The sequence below is a fragment of the Synchiropus splendidus genome, chromosome 2 (assembly GCF_027744825.2).
Source record: "Synchiropus splendidus isolate RoL2022-P1 chromosome 2, RoL_Sspl_1.0, whole genome shotgun sequence".
Lineage (NCBI taxonomy): Eukaryota > Metazoa > Chordata > Actinopteri > Syngnathiformes > Callionymidae > Synchiropus > Synchiropus splendidus.
In genome coordinates this window covers 30,959,655-30,976,545 of record NC_071335.1, presented here as the reverse complement: position 1 = coordinate 30,976,545, position 16,891 = coordinate 30,959,655, and the positions used below count along the sequence as shown (strand labels likewise).

Here is a 16,891-nt window from a genome sequence, read left to right as displayed (position 1 = left end):
CAGGCAAACCACCCGAAGTCCCCCAACAGCCAATTTAAATAGCGCCTCTTCAGTAGTGAGGTATTGCTTGCTTGCAATCTCTTCTAAAGTCTCCACTTTTGTATAAACGCTTTTTAACGTATTTATTAAACGAAAAGAGAAACAAGAAACACATTGCTAGGGTGAAGATTTGTCGCGACAACTGGATTTATAGTAGATTATCTGGAAAATATGCTGGACAACATATTTAGTTTTTCAAAAGCCTTGTAAAGGCGTTTTACGCAATCGGGATAACAACTACTACACGTCAGATATTGTCACAACCAGTTGGTTTATATACAATTATTTTCTTATTGTTTGCCTATTTTACTAAATCTATAAGCTTTAGGTTTGCATTTTATTCAAGTGGAGGTGTAAGGAATTGTAATTGAATGCATGCAACTGTTAATCATTTTAAATACAGTTTTTCATCTATATATTTAAATAATAATTCAAAACAAACTTAGTGTGCCTTTTTTATGCCTTTATCATTCATTTTTCATCATTTTGTTTTTATAGAAAGAAGACAACCGTTACAATGACACAAATGTTTAATAAGCACACACACATTTTAGTGAACACCAAAATCATATAACTGAAGATACTTTTGCAGACAAGTGTTCAAGTTTTTCTCATCTGATGTTTAGCACAGGGAGCTGATTTCACTCTTGCTGCAGCCCCACTTGCAACAGGCATTGGACAGGCCCACCACCACATCACGACCTTTCCTGTCGGCACTTCGGAGAGCTTCCAAAACTTCCTCTAAGACCGGAGAGCGGGCCGAGCGAGAAAACCCAGCATTGAGTGTTTGTTCTTTCCAAACTTGTGACTGTGCAGTATCCCTCTCGCTGGTCAGTTGTGCGGTTGAATCTGAACTCCAGGGGTCAGATCTCTCCTCCGCGGTTGCTGTTGAGCAGAACACAAGTTATTTTTACATTCTTCACTTGAGCGTCAAAGTTTTATATTCATGTATATCCATTTGTCAATGACGGACGCTACATGAACAAACTTAGTGTTAATATTTCAGTATACAATAACCGGAAAGCAGCAATTACAAAAGAGTACAAAGAAAGGTTTATTATATTTTAACTTTCTGGTGCTATAAAAGTCGGTCGCCCTTACCTGACTCTCCAACACTTCTCCTCCAGCGAGAACCTCCACATGTGAAGATGACGGCCCGTATGAACTCTCTCCCACACAGCTTCACCCCATAGAAAGATTGATCTACTTCATTGGGCCGTGCTATGTCTACCAGTGCAACCAAGAGACAGACGGTCAGTATAGTAGCTTTCCACATGGTGGAAGGTTCAGAAATGGTTCTGCGTTGCGTCTCTGCCGTGTGTTTTGCCTGATCCTTTCTGGATGAATGTAGCTTTTATACCAAAGTCAGAGAGAGGCTCGAGAAGATAACAGCCGAGACCTTTAGAGACAACAATGCACAAACAGTGAAATGGGAAGTTTTGATTAAGAAGAAGATGATGCTACAAGTTGCGTCAGTCCAAGACAATCTAATCACATGCGACCTTTTGTTGGCCTTTCCGGTCATCGTCTCATGGGTTTGTGTGGTGGGTTGCACCGTATCAGAATGGGGAATTGAATGGAGATGAGTATCATCTCACCTCAGGCGGGTTGAAGCCACTCACCCTCTTCCCACATAAACATATGCACAAGTTCCAGAGGTCACTTATTAATATGGGTGTGAGTCACATTAGGTGACAGACAGGCTGTTATAATGTTGTGCTTCGTATGGATCTTCGTATGGAGCTTTAGGAATGCCATACTGTGTTCCTCTCTCTGAAGTCCAACTCCTCTTTTGCATTACAAATATTTATTTATCAGGAATTGCAGTTTCTCTATGACTTACATTTATGTGAAAGTGAAACCATAAAGGACCTTGATAAGGGATTTCATTTTGTAGTACAACAGGAAGGATGGCATTGCCCTCAAACATGCGTCACATTGGTTTTCTGTGGAATTCCTTGGACATTTCAAAACTATTTGAGGATTAATTGGTGAGTCTGGATTGTCAGAACATGTAGAACAAGAGTAGTTGCCTTTCTAGGAATGCGCTGCAATGGAATAGATGTTTATTTGTTAATGAAAATATATACTTCATGGTCAGAAATAGCTCAAGCAATGACACTGATCTTGCTTGGAATCAATCATTGCATGAACAGACACTTTTATCTAAAACAACTAACACCTATCACCTGCAACATATTGACCCAATGATGACATAATTTATGCTGCCACATTCGCTTCACACTATGAAATAGAATAACCATGAGTGTCAGCATTGAGAAGAGGATTATTTTAAGAAGATAGAGCATTGAGAGATTAAAATTTTCTCAAACCATTTTTCTCGCTTTTTTAAATGTATAGTGTAAGCAAAATAAAAAATACAGCTCAGATAGCAAATACCTCTACAATCACTATTTAAATTATGGGTTATTGGAAGTAAACAAACCAAATGAGCACACACAATTATTACATCTCCTGGGATGCCCATGGACAGTATCCACTATATGTTATGGCAAAAAACATGACATAATTTACATAAATGGGAATATGCAAGAGGATCAAATCGAGCCTTCTTAGGCCTCATGTTATTAACAGACTTGCAGTCCAAATGAAAAGCTTTACCGCTTTTTTAAGTTGTTTACTTGTTGTGTGGTGAATGTTGCCTGACAATCCATTGTCTACATTCATATGGATATAAAGATCGACTTTTTTATTGGTAATAAACAAGTGAGAGTTTGCTGCTGTGTGAAATAAAAACTGTCACGTGTCCATTATCAAGTTAAATCCTTGCAAAACATTGACTTGAGTGTCATTGAAAGTATAGGATTTTCTTGAATAATATTTTACATTTATCCTCTCTGACTAGTGTGTTCCGATTTCCTTGTTTTTGTTTTTTTTTTTTTTTTGTTTTTTTTTTTCATTTCTGTTTGATCATAACTTAAGAGCGTAAGTGCTAGAACTTGTTTGACGGCCTGCCGGATATGTTTGATGGACGGAGATGAGTGGCCAATCAACAGCGACCCTCTGCGGTGTCGCCGCGGTCACCCCTGACGCTATCCAATGAGCGCGAAGCTTTGGGCGGGGTGAAGACAAGAGGGTAGCAACAGTTGCCCCGGTGAAGGCGAGGCGCCATAGTCGCGGTAGTCCTGGCGACAAGAACCAAGCAACACCACTCAACAACTCAAATTAAAGGTGGGAAAAAAATATTCGACCACAGGCGACAATTTGGGGATATTCAGAAGACAGGTGAAAAGTTAGCTATTGACATTGGCAGATGCATTTTTTTCCTCCGGCTTGTTTTCCACAGCCGTCTGAAGTGAAAGTGTTGAAGCGTGGCGCTGATGGACGCGGTTGCTAGCTTCTTTCCGAAGACACACCGTTGTTATGGCGATGTCAGATTTGTGATAAGCGCACAAGATGGCGGGTGTGTTGAAGGAACTGCCGCCGCGAACGCGTTAATCAAAACATGGACTTCTTCCAAAAGTACAGCGTGACACTTTTGCGCTCGGCTGTCAACCGCAAACGAGTAGCTTTTAAAGTCCTCGCAACTCAACGCGTGGCGCTAGCGGAGGAAGCTATCGCTCGCGCGCAGCAAACTCCCCTGGAACACGAGTTTGTATCGCCTCCACTCAGCCAGTTGACAAACGTTCGACGCGGTTTGTCGGCTCGTGTCATGATGACTTGTGTGAGAAAAAAAGTTTTTTCGGGTCTGACACCTAAGCCCGGATCATCTGGGCATGTTTACTGAGCAGGAGTGGCTCATCGTGGAGGCGGATGGTTTAAAGTCCTCCGCCAACGATTCACATACGCGGCGGGTGGTGTCCTGTTGTTGTTACATTTAATAGTGATCAACTTGCTGAATGCGCTTCTCTGGCTTGACCTCAGCTTTTGACACAAACAGGAAAAGACCTCTTTGACTTCCTCCTGTGTCTCTATGTCACACTCACTGGAATATGATTCGAATAAGAGTTGGATTTTGTGCTGCATACTATGATTTACGATCAGCCTATACCGCCTCCTCTTTTTTTTTTTTTTTTTTTTACAGAATTAGTGGTCACCATGGCAACTTCTGGATATTCAGAAGACCTTCAGCCACAGCAGTCAAGCAGCATAACCATAGCAACGCCTTCCGTCACCACACCCACTGTGAAGACTGGACACTTACTGACCGAGATGCTGTTAACTTCTGGATCAGCGACCCATCCGTCGCCTGCTCTGAAGTCGGGAGAGGATGCTCTTTGTTCCCGGCCTCTGACTGCAACTCATAGCCAGAATCCGGGGGTTCTGGCCACTGCCACCCGGCAGTTCGTGGCACCCCAAATTCAACACTCTCCTGTCCAGACAAATAGTGGCCAGAACATCTCTCCTCAGTACATCATAGTGACAGTGAAAGGTGAGAGAACGTAGTGATGCCTTTTTAAACCGCACGCAATGGAGCGTGAAATGAAATAATAATCTGTCATTTCGTGACATGCTTTTATTGCGGGGATATGGGGCAGTATTGAGTCCAGCACGGCTGTCTATGAGGTTATTTTTGGGCAGTCTATTAGTGGGTGTTTTTGCTGGCTGGTGTCAGGTGACACCAGGATGAGAGATGTAAAGGCCGAGGGGCGTCTGCTTTTTGAGAGTGGCCACTTGGTCATTTTAATAAGAAATGAAAGAAACGGCATTTATTCTAGTGAGCATTTCTGGTCAGTCTCCTGGACACGGCTGTTCAGAGGAGCAGGGCTTGCCTCAGTTCAGAAAGATAACAGCTGTCGTGCTGCTTGAGTCGAGGCTTATTGCAAAATTGGCTTTATGTTTTGAAATGGTGGGCTTGTGTTGTGAGTCCAAATGAAAAGCTTTACAGCTTTTTAATTCGTGAAGCCTAGTTCATTAGTTGTGCGGCAAACGTCGCCAAATTTAAGGTGGTTTCCATTTTTCATAGCTATTTTCTATTGTGAGATTTTCTTGAACTTTGCCCAGGACTTCTGCTTAGTTGGGGCATATGCTTTTTTTATTCACAATAGACAAGTTAGTTTGCTGTTGGGTGCAATTCTAACAGTCACGTTTAATAATTTTCTTCATTAATGTTGCCAGTCCAAGCATTTACAACATTTAAGCTGAAAACTTCACACATTTTCTTGTCAGATTTTGACTTCCTCACCAGTGATGTCACCAAACTTACTGTTAAAATGTAATGTCATTCAATTTAAATGTACTTTAGCTTCCAACTGGCACGATGTTTTGATCCTCAGTCACTTGGTTCAATTCATGAGTGTGTCACTGGCGATTAAATATTCATATAATTACCACTTAAAAAAATAAAAAGAAACAAGAATTATACTCTAAAAGAGACAGTCTTCACTGCCTTTCAGCTGCTTGCTGGCTTCACTCTCCCCTGGTGTCTCTGTCGCCCTCATCTGATCCTCATGTTTACAAGAGAGATGGATCTCTACCCATCTGGTGAGATTAGCTGTTCAAGGCCATTTGCAACATAAAAGGATGAGAGATGAACAGAGAGTAGGAAGTCGAACGATGTTTTGCGCTGGCTACTATTACGATCTTGAAGAAGTGGGTAGTGAGTAACTGTTGTTTTGCTTTCTATTCATCTGTTTCCAATAATCTTATGATGGTTATTCACTCAAGTCGTTGTTTGTCATCAGAAGGTTCCGCTCAATCCAATGATAGTTTGTCAGATGCCAGTCCGACTGCACCGGTGCCGACAAACCCACAGGTAAGATAAGACTGTCGCACGTCGACACGCACATGTGGCGCCATTGTCACTCACACTTGAACACAATTGACTTTCTTTGGCTCAGCCAATGAGTTGTCGCCGTGTACTTGTTTGCAGTGTTACTTTCCAAAAAAGGTGGTTTTAGTTGAAGCTCAGCGATAGGATAACTTTATACTCGCTCAGCGATGGATTATGAGGCTGAGTCTGGACTTCTGTGACTCCATTGGTCAATCAGAAAGTTTGAAATGTTGACATGACATGACATCTCCATGAGGTGATTCATGGAGTTCTTGGACCTCAGTGTGTTCTCCTCAGGCAGAACATGGTCTCGGACCGTTCTCCAGACCACTTCCTGTTGAGGGCAAAACCAGCAGCATATGATCACATGACAGTGGTGTAGGAGTTGCTGGATGGTGTTCCAGCCAATGTTGGTGCCTTATATTCTCATCCCGTGTGTGTGTGCGTAGGGCGAGGCGTCGGTTTACTCCGGTCAGGTACAGTTTGTGGACGGAGGAGGAGGAGGCAGCTCGTCTTATACGCCGCCTAATGTGTGAGTGGAGACTGAACGTTTGTGTTCATCATGACGCCGATGCCATAACTGCTGTTCTCTCACTTTCCTCAGCCGACCCAGCAAGTTCCCATATTCCGACCCCCTGCTGTACCCTCAGGCCACACCCACGTCCTCCGCCAGCTACTATGATGCCACACCCAGCTCCAACTCCGACATCAGTGGGTCCTTGGCTTCACAGCCAGTGTCAGTGGCAGCAGCGGGGTCCAATGGCGGGGGCGCTCCTGGAGGCGGAGCCGGCTATGCCATTCAGTCGTCGTACATGTTAGGAGGAGGGGGAGGAGGAGGAGTTCAGAGTTTTTCCAATCCGAATTCCCGCGCCCCACCTGCTACGGTGAGTGCTGCAGGCTAAGGCAAGCAAAGGTTTGATGTTTGAAGGTTTCGTTCCTGCTCAGGTGCAGTGGCTGTGTGAGAACTACGAGGGGGCGGAGGGGGTGAGCTTGCCCCGCTGCACCCTCTACTACCACTACCTGCTGCACTGCCAAGAGCAGAAGCTGGAGCCTGTAAATGCTGCGTCTTTTGGCAAACTCATCCGCTCCGTCTTCATGGGGCTTCGCACTCGGAGGCTGGGGACCAGGTCTGCACGCCCGACCCTTGATCCCCTCACACCTTCAGTCAATCGCCCCCCAGGAAAACATCTCCTTCCTTGTTTCAGAGGGAACTCCAAATACCACTACTATGGTCTTCGGATCAAATCGGGCTCCCCTCTGCTGAGATTGATGGATGAACAGCAGCACATGGCGATGAGGCAGCAGCCTTTATCTCAGAAGAGCAGGTCAGTGCCTGTAGTGCTGAGCGTGGTGGTGTCGCTTAATAAACATTGAAAAACTGTAGGCAAAAGTTGGTTCAGAAGATGCAAGGGGTGAGCAACGGCACGACTGGAGGCACCGCTCAGCAGCAGGCCGCCGGACTGACGGACATCTCTGCTCAGGTTCAGCTCTACCAGCAGTTCATGCGTAAGAAACCTGAATTCACCTCCATTTTCCTCCGTCAAACAAAAGATTTGACCGTATACTGTACTATACTGTACTATTGATTCGGTTGGAGCATTTTTTATATTAAATGTAACCATTTGCCCATTTTTTGTTATATAAAAAGATATTACCGTAATTTACCCTGCGGCTTATATAACGGCACGGCTAATATATTAAAGGCTGAAATCGGAGGTGCTGAAACCAATGATAGCTCCGGCAGCAGAGCTGATCTCCCGGAGCTCTGGAATCGAGAAGCAGCAGCAGAGACCGACTGTGATGTCGGAACTTCAGGCACGTGGGCGAAAACAGCACATTTTCAGCGCTTTAATGTAAATAAAAGATGTGAGGAGTTCATGATTCCTGTTCAGAACATTTCCCAGTTTGTTTCATGAGTCACTCTCCATGCTGGTGCCTGTTTTCAAAACTAGTTTTTAAAAGCTCTTTTAATTGGGTTGCACCACTGACCTTTCTACGGCGCAGACAGCACCACTGCACCTGCGGCTCATGTATGAACAAGATCCATTTTCCCTCTGAAATTTAGTGGGTGCGGTGAATATTCTGGTTTGCTCAGTATTCCAGAAATTACGGTAATTGCTGTTATACATACAAAGCACAAGTCTGTTTAAATTTGACCCGTGTGTGTCCTGTTTCTCTCATCCTTCCGATGCCTAAAGAGTCAACTCGGCCGCTGCCAGAGTTCCCAGAGATGGACCTGCGCGATCACAAGCTGCCTGATGGGATTCTTCTGGAGCATCTCAAGGCGTTCCAGGCCTATTACAGAGAACACTGTGAGGTACGTAGCCACCTCCTCCAGCTGCTGTCCACTGACTGGCCAGCGGAAAGGCCAGGTGAAACTCACCTCCACAGGAGAACCATCCTCCGTGGTGTAGTTCCACCGTAGGATGCCGCACTTCATGGAGTCAGAGCTACAACATCATGCTTTTCATGGGCAGATAGCTTGAATGAGACTGAAGGTGTTGCAGCACCTCACCTCTGTTGTTGTTGGTGACCCCAACAGGCCATTCTTGACGTGATGGTCAACCTGCAGTTCACTCTGGTGGAGACGTTGTGGAAGTCCTTCTGGAGATTCAGCCAAAGTGGAAACACAGACTCGCTGAGCCTGTGAGTGTCGGAGAAGAGAAGCAGAAGAGGAGCGGCGCTGGGTCCTGACTGCTTTATGTTTCTGCCCCCTCACACTGTGCAGCCACAACGAGTCTGAGAAGCGTCTGCCCAAGTCCTACCTGGTGCTGCTGTGCAAGTTTGAGCCGGTGCTGCGCTGGACCAGGGAGTGTGACAACCTGCTCTACCAGACACTGGTGGAGATCCTCATCCCTGATGTGCTCAGACCCATTCCCAGTGAGTTGGAACAGTGCTGCCATGCTGCCTGTGACAAAGTAGCTCAAGGATCAAGGCGGAAGAGACGGCATCTTGTGGGAAATGCTGAGTCACCTGATCTGTTCTCTTCAGGTGCCTTAACTCAGGCGGTCCGTAACTTTGCCAAGAGTCTGGAGAGTTGGCTGTCTGGCGCCATGATGAACATCCCAGAGGAAATGGTTCGCCTGAAGGTACCGGAGGTTCTGACTCTTTCTGTGTGTGGACTAAACGCCTGGAGGGAAGTGAGCCACTGACTCAGGACCGGCAGAAAATAAACTATGATCCAAACCCAACATCTGAAAATGTGCTTCCAATTCAGTTTCACGGTTCAATTTCCTCCTGTAGGTGGCGTGTGTCTGTGCCTTCTCCCAAACGCTGCGGCGCTACACCAGCCTGAACCATCTGGCTCAGGCGGCTCGAGCCGTCCTGCAGAATTCAGCCCAGATAAATCAGATGCTCTCCGACCTCAACCGGGTGGACTTCACCAACGTGCAGGTTTGGTCCACTCTCCTCTGCATCTCTCAGACTAGCAGCTGAGTCTGCCCTCCGCCCCACCCTCAGGAGCAGGCGTCCTGGGTGTGTCAGTGTGAGGACCGTGTGGTGCAGCAGCTGGAGCAAGACTTCAAAGTGACCCTGCAGCAGCAGAACTCTCTGGAGCAGTGGGCCACCTGGTTGGAAGGGGTCGTCTCTCAGGTCCTCAAACCTTACGAGAACAACCCTGCGGCTCTACCGAAGGCTGCCAAGGTCTTTCTGCTCAACTGGTCCTTCTACAGGTGAGATCTGACGGAGCCAGGTGAAGGTATCATCTGGAGGCTGACCTTGTGTACGGCTCAAGCAGAGCGAGGCGTGTTGTTTTAGTAACCCTCTGTCCTTCAGCTCCATGGTCATCCGTGACCTGACCTTGCGCAGCGCTGCCAGTTTCGGTTCCTTCCACCTGATCCGCCTGCTGTACGACGAGTACATGTACTTCCTGATCGAGCACCGCGTCGCTCTGGCCAAGGGGGAGACCCCTATTGCTGTCATGGGAGAAGTAAGTTAACAGTGCCAGTGACCGTTTGTCTTGTGTGAACTAGTTTGCTTCTATCGCTGATGTGACTTGACTGGTCAACCTCAGTAACCTCAGCTGACAAGGGATGATGCATCCGGAGTGTGGGAAATTCCAACTCTGATTTGATGCATCTTTTTATGTTTCACAAACTGTGGGCATCTTGTCTGGTGGTTACTTTTGAGGTTGAGCTCACGAGAGGCTGTTTCACTGACCGTCCCCTCTCATGTCTCCAGTTCTCCAGCGCCGCACGCAGCCGTACCAGCCGGGATCTGGAGAAAGGTCAGTTTCTGAAAGTCCAACCTTCTCTTCTCTGTAACCAAATGCGTTGTGCCTCAGATGAGGAAGAGGAGGAGGAGGATGAGGAGAGCGAAGATGACGGGGCAGACCTGGTGATGCAGTCCAGTTCTCTGAGCAGACTGGAGGAGGAAGAGAAGGAGGGGCCTCCAGTGAAGCAGCCCAGGACCAGCCTGACCCTGCACACGCTGACCGAAACGCACAATGCAAGCCCCTGAGAAATTCATGCCAAGCAACAAATGCGCTTTATTTTCCCTCATGAGCTCTTCATGTTAGTCTAGTGACTGTCGGGGAGGGAGGTGGAAGGTCTGTCGCCCCTCTCCTGTGCCTTCCACTCAGTCTTGGCTGCTCAATATTTATTTCCTTCCTGCCTTAACTTCTGACCCGTCTGCTGCAGAGATTGTTGCTGCTCTGGAAACCCAGGTCCGCTCTATGCAGAGGAGCAGCATTGATATCTTTGAAACATTTTCTCATCAGTGTTCCCCCATATGAATGTGCCTCAGAGATTTTTAGCAGCTTGATGTCTGCCCTGTTCAGTGGATCAATGAATTAAAGCTCTATCATGGTGCTCAGTCTTCTGGTCTGCTAATCATTCTTAGGCAGTCAGCTGAACAGACATGGACTCAACATGGTTGCCATGGTGATGCACTAGGTGGGTGTAGCGTCTGACTCTTAGGAAGTCAAGAGAGCAGTTGGCAGCTGCTCTGTAAAATGATGGGCTGAAGAGGCTTCATGACACAGTGTCCTTACTTTCAGAGCCCAGGAGATGGTACTCTGCTCACAGAAGACACTCTGATCGATGGACTGTGAACTGTTAACTCACTCTGAGCACCATCTGTTGGGCTTCCAAAGAGGTCAGAAGTACCTCGCGAGGGATTTATTTTTCTGACTGGTTGTTGCCTCGCTCCCATCTTAAACACCCTCGATCAAATCAGACTTCAGAGTGACTGTGACTTCTCTCAAGACCTTTTCCTTCTTGCATCTGACCAGGTTCTTAGATGGTTCAACATGACTACTGCACACAAGAGCTCATTCTGGAAGCCAGTGACTGAACACAAACACAATGCTTTGACATATTTTTATTCAGTGACATTTGACAACTAAACCTTAGCTACAACAAAATGAAAATGTTGCATGTACAATGTGACTTTGTTCTGTAGTGATGGAACATAGAGCTTCATGAAGCTTCATCACGACTGTTTTGACAAAGCCTTACACACACACACACAGAAACAAAAATATAAAAATTAAATTTCAATAAACCTATAAGTTCAGTCCCAACAACTCTTTAATTTTACATTCCACAACTGCGTGAATGGGGGCGGCTCCAGTCACTGGTCATCATAAAACGATCCACGTGCAGCGGTCGCTGTCTGCCAGCACCTGAAGAGACGAGCCTGCAGCAGGACGCACCATTAACAGGTCAGCTATTGGTGGAAAAAGTTTAACTTTCTAACAGGGGTAACACTTGACAACTGCACTTAAAATACCAGACTGGCTGATGTTTTATATTCAGCATTAGCAGAACTTGGGTTTCACTTTCCATCTGCGCCACTGACAGGTTTCTCCTGTGCTGCTTGGGAGTGTATGTCGACCTGGTCCAACCTCCACTTCTCTGCTTTTACAGACTAACCTTTGCACTGATAATCAAACTGATATGAACGACAGCCAATGGCAGGCCTCACCTTTGTGTAGAGCTTCGTTGGTCATGCGATTGATGTATCTGGAGCTGCTCTCGGGTATCAGCAGCTTCATCACCGTGTTCACGCAGGACTTCCTGTACGAACTCCACACCACCCCACTGCAGACAAAGTGCTTCAGTCAAGCAGACGGTGCTGAGTACATGAGCGCACCAGAAGAGGAATCAACAGCGGACGGGGAGCTGAGTCAGCACAACAACATTCTCCATGTCGATGCTCGCTCCTCATCCTCTCCAGTCCTCTGTTGCAGAGGGTCACTCACTCCAAAACCCCGCGATAAAGGCGGCTTAAATACAAAGATAGTTGCTTACTGTTGACGCTGACCTTCACACACATTCTTTCCTTTTAAAAAGAGCTATCGCGACTTGAGTCAGTCACTGTGACTCAAGACCTGTGGAGAATCCATCAGTACCAGGAGATTGGTTCAACAAAATCTCTCAGAGCTTGAGCAGTATTTTGTCCACCAGTAAATATTGAATGTTGGCACAGACTGAAGAAGGTTTTACTGTCACCTGGTTTGACCTTTGACCTCAGTCAGGTCTCCAACGCCCACCGTGCAGCAGACGCCCGTGTTGAGGTCCCAGCTGACCTGCAGGTGTGAGTGGTAGGTGTTGGGCCTGTGGGCAGGAAGGTCGGTGAGGCCACAGGGGAGCGAGGGAAGAAACAGCTGAAGGAGGGATGGTACCTGCAATGCTCTTCATCAGAAGAAGAGAAAGCCAGGAGCAGGAGGCCGATGTTGATCATCACAGTGTTCGTGTCTGGACAAACCTGCAGGACAACAACATCTCAGGGTGGTTTTCTTGTTGCAGTTGCTCATGGAAGGGTTAAAATCCTCTAAATATATGGCAAATAAATACTAAGAATTAATAATGCACTTTGTGATGCATTACCACCAGCAAAAAAAAAAAAAAAAAAAAAAAGTGAGACGCAGGTTTACCTCAAGAATAACAACGTCGTAGTCACTGAAAGAGCAGAACTGTGGCGCCCACACCGCGTCATTCCGGATCACCTCGTTGATAAGATACTCAAAGTCCAGAGTCAGCTGCTCCACACACACACTCTGGAGGAGACAGCAACATAATGTCAAGCTGAAGACATCAATTTTCCTTGTTTACATCGGCCTCCTTGTATTTGGGGGCGCTCGACACTCACGCACCTGTCCCGCGTGAGGCCCTGTAACCAGCTGTAGGTTTCGTCCCTTTAAATCTGTGACGGTGAATGGCAGCTGGAATTTATCGTCATGACCTGGCGACAGAAACAGACTCCGTCTTCATCATGTCAAATGATATGGGAGGAAGGCAGTGCAGTCTTCCTCTCTACCTGCACTTCCTTCATTCTGCTCTGCTGCCCCTGGGTGTGGGTGGCGGAAGTGCAGGCACGAGTAGTTCACATATCCAGGCTCAGAAGGGTCAGTGTCTTGCGACGTGGGAGATGGAGGTGTTGCAGGTGCCGAGGAGGATGATGATGACGCTTGAGGAGCAGAGAGACTCTCCTCATCTGTAGTGATTCTATGTTCTTCTTCGCTGGTCCCGGTATTTAAAGGTGCCTCCTCTGGTTTTGGCAGAACCTCGGTTTCACCAGTGTCAGCTCTTCTCGCTCCTCCTCCTTGGGCTCTTCTGAAGAGGTCAGCTGCAAACTCTCGCGCTCGCATGGTTGCCGTCGATGGACCAGGAGAGGAAGAAGGGTGCAGAGGCCTGGCGGTCGCAGGCGGAGAACCAGGAGATCCACGAGGTATCGAGGAAGATGCTCCGGGCTGGGTGGATGGAGCAGGTCTCTTTGTGTAGAGAATCTGAGACGACTGCCTCTGTGGACCTAAAAATGTGTGGAGGAGGAGTGAAACTTGGACGGTCTACACATCAGCCCCTTCACATGGCACTAGCAGCTGTCACATTGACGAATTATTAACAAACAATAGTTTAAATTACACAACATTGATGGCCATTATTGACTTTCTCAAATGTGTGTGAGATCTATAATCCGTTCCAAAAACTGCTAAGAAATGACCAATATGGTGGAGCTCAGTGGCCACTGGGTGGCCTTGTTGTGAGAAACAGTAATTTTCATGTGGACAAGACCTCTCCCCGCAGATCTGAATCTTTAGCTCGGTTGCAAATAAGGCTTAAAGAATTTCATGATACTACATCAGACTATTTCAACTTTTTGTTGTTTGCTCTCCAGACAACAGGGAATCTTTGTAAGTGCAGGAGTTCCTGGTCCACTGATCACACTGATGCACAAGACACGTGGCAGCTAGGATGATAACAACAACAACAAACATGGAAGAATCCCTGAACAAAAGCAAACAAAAGCATCTGTTTGCTTTTGTTCAGGGATGTTTTTATCTGCACAATGGCCAGGGTTTCCACTAGTCTGAATGTACTTGAAATTCTTACAACATTGAAATTCTTATCCAAATATTTTCAAGACATTAAAAGAGCTTTAGTTTAAATAAGGTGATTTATTGTGCTATTGTCAAACTGATGCAAAATAAACAATATTTTGTTGTTTAAATGTATGTATGAGTCCATCATTTGATTCAGTAATATACCAAATTCATTCATATTGAAAAATGTGGCTTCTTGTGGCAAATATTCTTATACGATTAAACTGCGGTTAATTGAGATTGGTTCATCACAAATCCTCTAATTAACTAGATTTTTTTTTTTTAATCGAATCCCACCCTTAATTTTTTGTAATATCATACATTCATTCTAGCGTACATTTAAGAGGGGCTGAGTGTTACCTGGGCAGAGTGAGATGGCACATGCCACCAGAGAGTAACTGGTGTTCAGCAAGATGACCTGGTCCTTCTTTAGCTGGAAAGCTGGCTGGAAGGTTGGGAAAGGATACACCACTTGGTACCTGCTGTTGAGCACATAACCGTGCTCCAGACAGTCACCACCTAGTGAAGGAACAAGCTGCAGAGTTACAGCGGAAAACAACACAGAGGGAAAGTACAGCGGCCGAGCGCGAGTACCTGTACGTATGGTGGAGTGTGTGGGCACCGGGCAGCAGTCAGGACATGGTTTGGACGGAGGCATGGCGGCGACGGTGATGTAGACGTCTCTGTTGTTCTCATCGCTCATAATGAGGTTCATCAGAACAGAGGTTGACCGAATGCTGTCAAAACCAACAATAGACAGATTCAGGAATTGAAATGGGCGGAAGAGGTGAGAGGAAAGTGACTTACTTAAATCCAAAGATAACAATTTTGGAGGGGTCATTTGGCCACTCGCAGACAGTCAAGTACAGGTCACTGTAGATTTCCTCGTCTGCAAAGAGTCTCACATGATGGACCTGTAGTGGAGGATGCATGGCTGTTTAAACTTTGTTGCATATTATTGAGAAAACCACAGGTTATATGAAAAGAGCTGATATGTCAGACCACAGACCCAGGGGAGGAGCATCCCTAAGATAGTGTCTTTGTCCACATAGTCTACACAAACCAATCTCAAAGTTGTGTTGCTTCTCATTCGATTAAACAATAACGTAAGGATGAACATGAGGACACAGCTTTGGTATTACACTTTTAACTTACCTGCTTTAGCCTGCTGTGCACATTGAACTCCCACCAGTAGAGACGGTAGGTGAAGAAGGAGAATTCATCATCCTCCCCACAGCAACTGGTGTAGGACAAAACATATCGCCCACATCTGGTGAAGCCCAGAAAGATGTGCCTGCAATCCGAGAGAAGGCAATAGCATGTCGTCATAAAACTGTTCACCTGCTACACTTTTTCAGGGGAGCAAACGCCATAAATTATTTCAGAAACAAGAGTTTCCACCAAAATAAGTCTTGTGACAGTACAATGAGGAGCATAACCGTGAGGAAAATTGTTTTCCTCATTTCCACTTTATTTTGCTTGACATTTTTTTTGTTCTATATCTCACTAACTCCTCTAACTCGCAAGCAAGATAAATAACTCACAAAGAAAATGAAAGTCCTCAACGCTATCATCTTTAACATAAAATGGTCGGACCGCTACACGGTGAAAGTTTTCTTCTGCACCTTCAAAGAGGAATGTTTACACACCTATATCCGCAGGCTTAACACTACACATCTTCAAAATCCTCCTCAGACTACATGGTAAAAGATGCTTGTTCTTTTAATCCCAGAGTACACAACCAAAGTGGAGGATGAGCTAAAAGAAAAGAGCATTGAAACACCCTTGGCTGGCTTTATTCCTTCATGTGTCCGGGTCCCCTATAATGTTGCAAACAATGACTGAAAACTCACCCTGCTTTGAGGAACTCTCTACTAACTATGCTATACAGTGGCACACAGACTCGGGGTGGCAGCTTCCTGAACAGTCGCTGGGAAAACTGTCCTGACTGCTGTTGAAAGCCAAGAGAGAGAGAGAGAGTTAATAGTCATGTTGTAGCTAGGAGCGGCAAAATATTGTATTTGCTAACTCAAGATAGTTAGCATTTTTACACAGTGCACAAACTGCAATGAACTTGGAGGTGTAGCGGCAGCTAACGCTAGAACCACAGCTCTTGAGAGCAAAGGTTGTTTTTGGAATGGGACATACATTTAGAAATACTTTAACTGCTTTACAGTTTTCAGCTGTTAACGTGCTAGTTAGCCAGTTAGCTTTGGACGCTACACAGATGATGAGGCAACTGGTGGGTTTGTGGGCACTACCTTTATTTTCCTCGGTCTACTGACACTAATGCACGCGTACCTGTCCCCGTACGAGAAGTTTCACAACATGGTCCTTGCGCTTTCTTTGACTTTGGTGTTTGCCATCGTCCTTCTCTGATTTCGAGCTCGGCGCCATCTCTCACTCGACTGTTGTCCAATGGTCCCGCCCACGTGCCTGCTGATTGGGCATCCGACGGAACAAGGCTCCTCCCACTTGTTTAAGGAGATGTCAATCAGCAGATGAGAGTACCTTCCCGGCGGTAGTAATTGCGATAAACTCATAAGGAAACTTCTCCTGTCGACTAATGATGGCATTTGCTGGAATTTCAGCTGGATGTTGGTGCTGGTAAGCCATTCAGGAAACAAAGAAAATTGTATTTAACTCGGGTTTCTCTAGGTGCAGCAGGAAGCAGGGCAGAGATGATGTTCCCACATGGTGGACCAGCAGCTCGGACTGAAAACCTCATTCATGATTAAATACAACATAAGTACAAACTGTAATGATCAAATCTCTGGCCACCGAAGACACTATTT

General features: G+C 46.0%; 3 protein-coding genes across 5 annotated transcripts; 1 reads left to right on the top strand and 2 right to left on the bottom strand.

Moving 5' to 3' along the window:
* Window positions 1-605: 605 nt before the first annotated feature.
* Window positions 606-1,345, bottom strand: LOC128754230 (relaxin-3-like). Its single transcript, XM_053856707.1, has 2 exons — window positions 1,141-1,345; window positions 606-924 (listed from the first exon to the last, which is right to left on the bottom strand). The coding sequence occupies exons 1-2, from the start codon at window positions 1,313-1,315 to the stop codon at window positions 662-664; spliced, it is 438 nt and encodes a 145-aa protein (XP_053712682.1). The 5' UTR covers window positions 1,316-1,345; the 3' UTR covers window positions 606-661.
* Window positions 1,346-3,122: 1,777 nt separating this feature from the next.
* LOC128754202 (MHC class II regulatory factor RFX1-like) lies at window positions 3,123-10,572 on the top strand. Of its 3 annotated transcripts, none has more exons than XM_053856658.1 (17): window positions 3,123-3,231; window positions 4,085-4,432; window positions 5,688-5,755; window positions 6,223-6,305; window positions 6,378-6,657; window positions 6,719-6,900; window positions 6,979-7,098; window positions 7,158-7,279; window positions 7,972-8,090; window positions 8,316-8,419; window positions 8,502-8,653; window positions 8,765-8,862; window positions 9,017-9,166; window positions 9,233-9,444; window positions 9,548-9,701; window positions 9,953-9,998; window positions 10,056-10,572. In XM_053856658.1, the coding sequence occupies exons 2-17, from the start codon at window positions 4,099-4,101 to the stop codon at window positions 10,229-10,231; spliced, it is 2,400 nt and encodes a 799-aa protein (XP_053712633.1). In that variant the 5' UTR covers window positions 3,123-3,231; window positions 4,085-4,098; the 3' UTR covers window positions 10,232-10,572. The 3 variants fall into 3 exon arrangements, with proteins under 3 accessions (XP_053712633.1, XP_053712631.1, XP_053712632.1); XM_053856656.1 differs by having other exon boundaries at window positions 5,685-5,755; XM_053856657.1 differs by having other exon boundaries at window positions 3,191-3,285; window positions 5,685-5,755.
* Window positions 10,573-11,069: 497 nt separating this feature from the next.
* Window positions 11,070-16,528, bottom strand: LOC128754204 (DDB1- and CUL4-associated factor 15-like). The gene is made up of 13 exons (XM_053856660.1): window positions 16,398-16,528; window positions 15,950-16,047; window positions 15,252-15,390; window positions 14,904-15,010; window positions 14,691-14,833; window positions 14,457-14,615; window positions 13,034-13,525; window positions 12,870-12,958; window positions 12,651-12,773; window positions 12,399-12,481; window positions 12,226-12,330; window positions 11,699-11,814; window positions 11,070-11,410 (listed from the first exon to the last, which is right to left on the bottom strand). Exons 1-13 carry the CDS (start codon window positions 16,491-16,493, stop codon window positions 11,355-11,357), a joined length of 1,806 nt encoding a protein of 601 aa, XP_053712635.1. The 5' UTR covers window positions 16,494-16,528; the 3' UTR covers window positions 11,070-11,354.
* Between the last annotated feature and the right edge of the window lie 363 nt (window positions 16,529-16,891).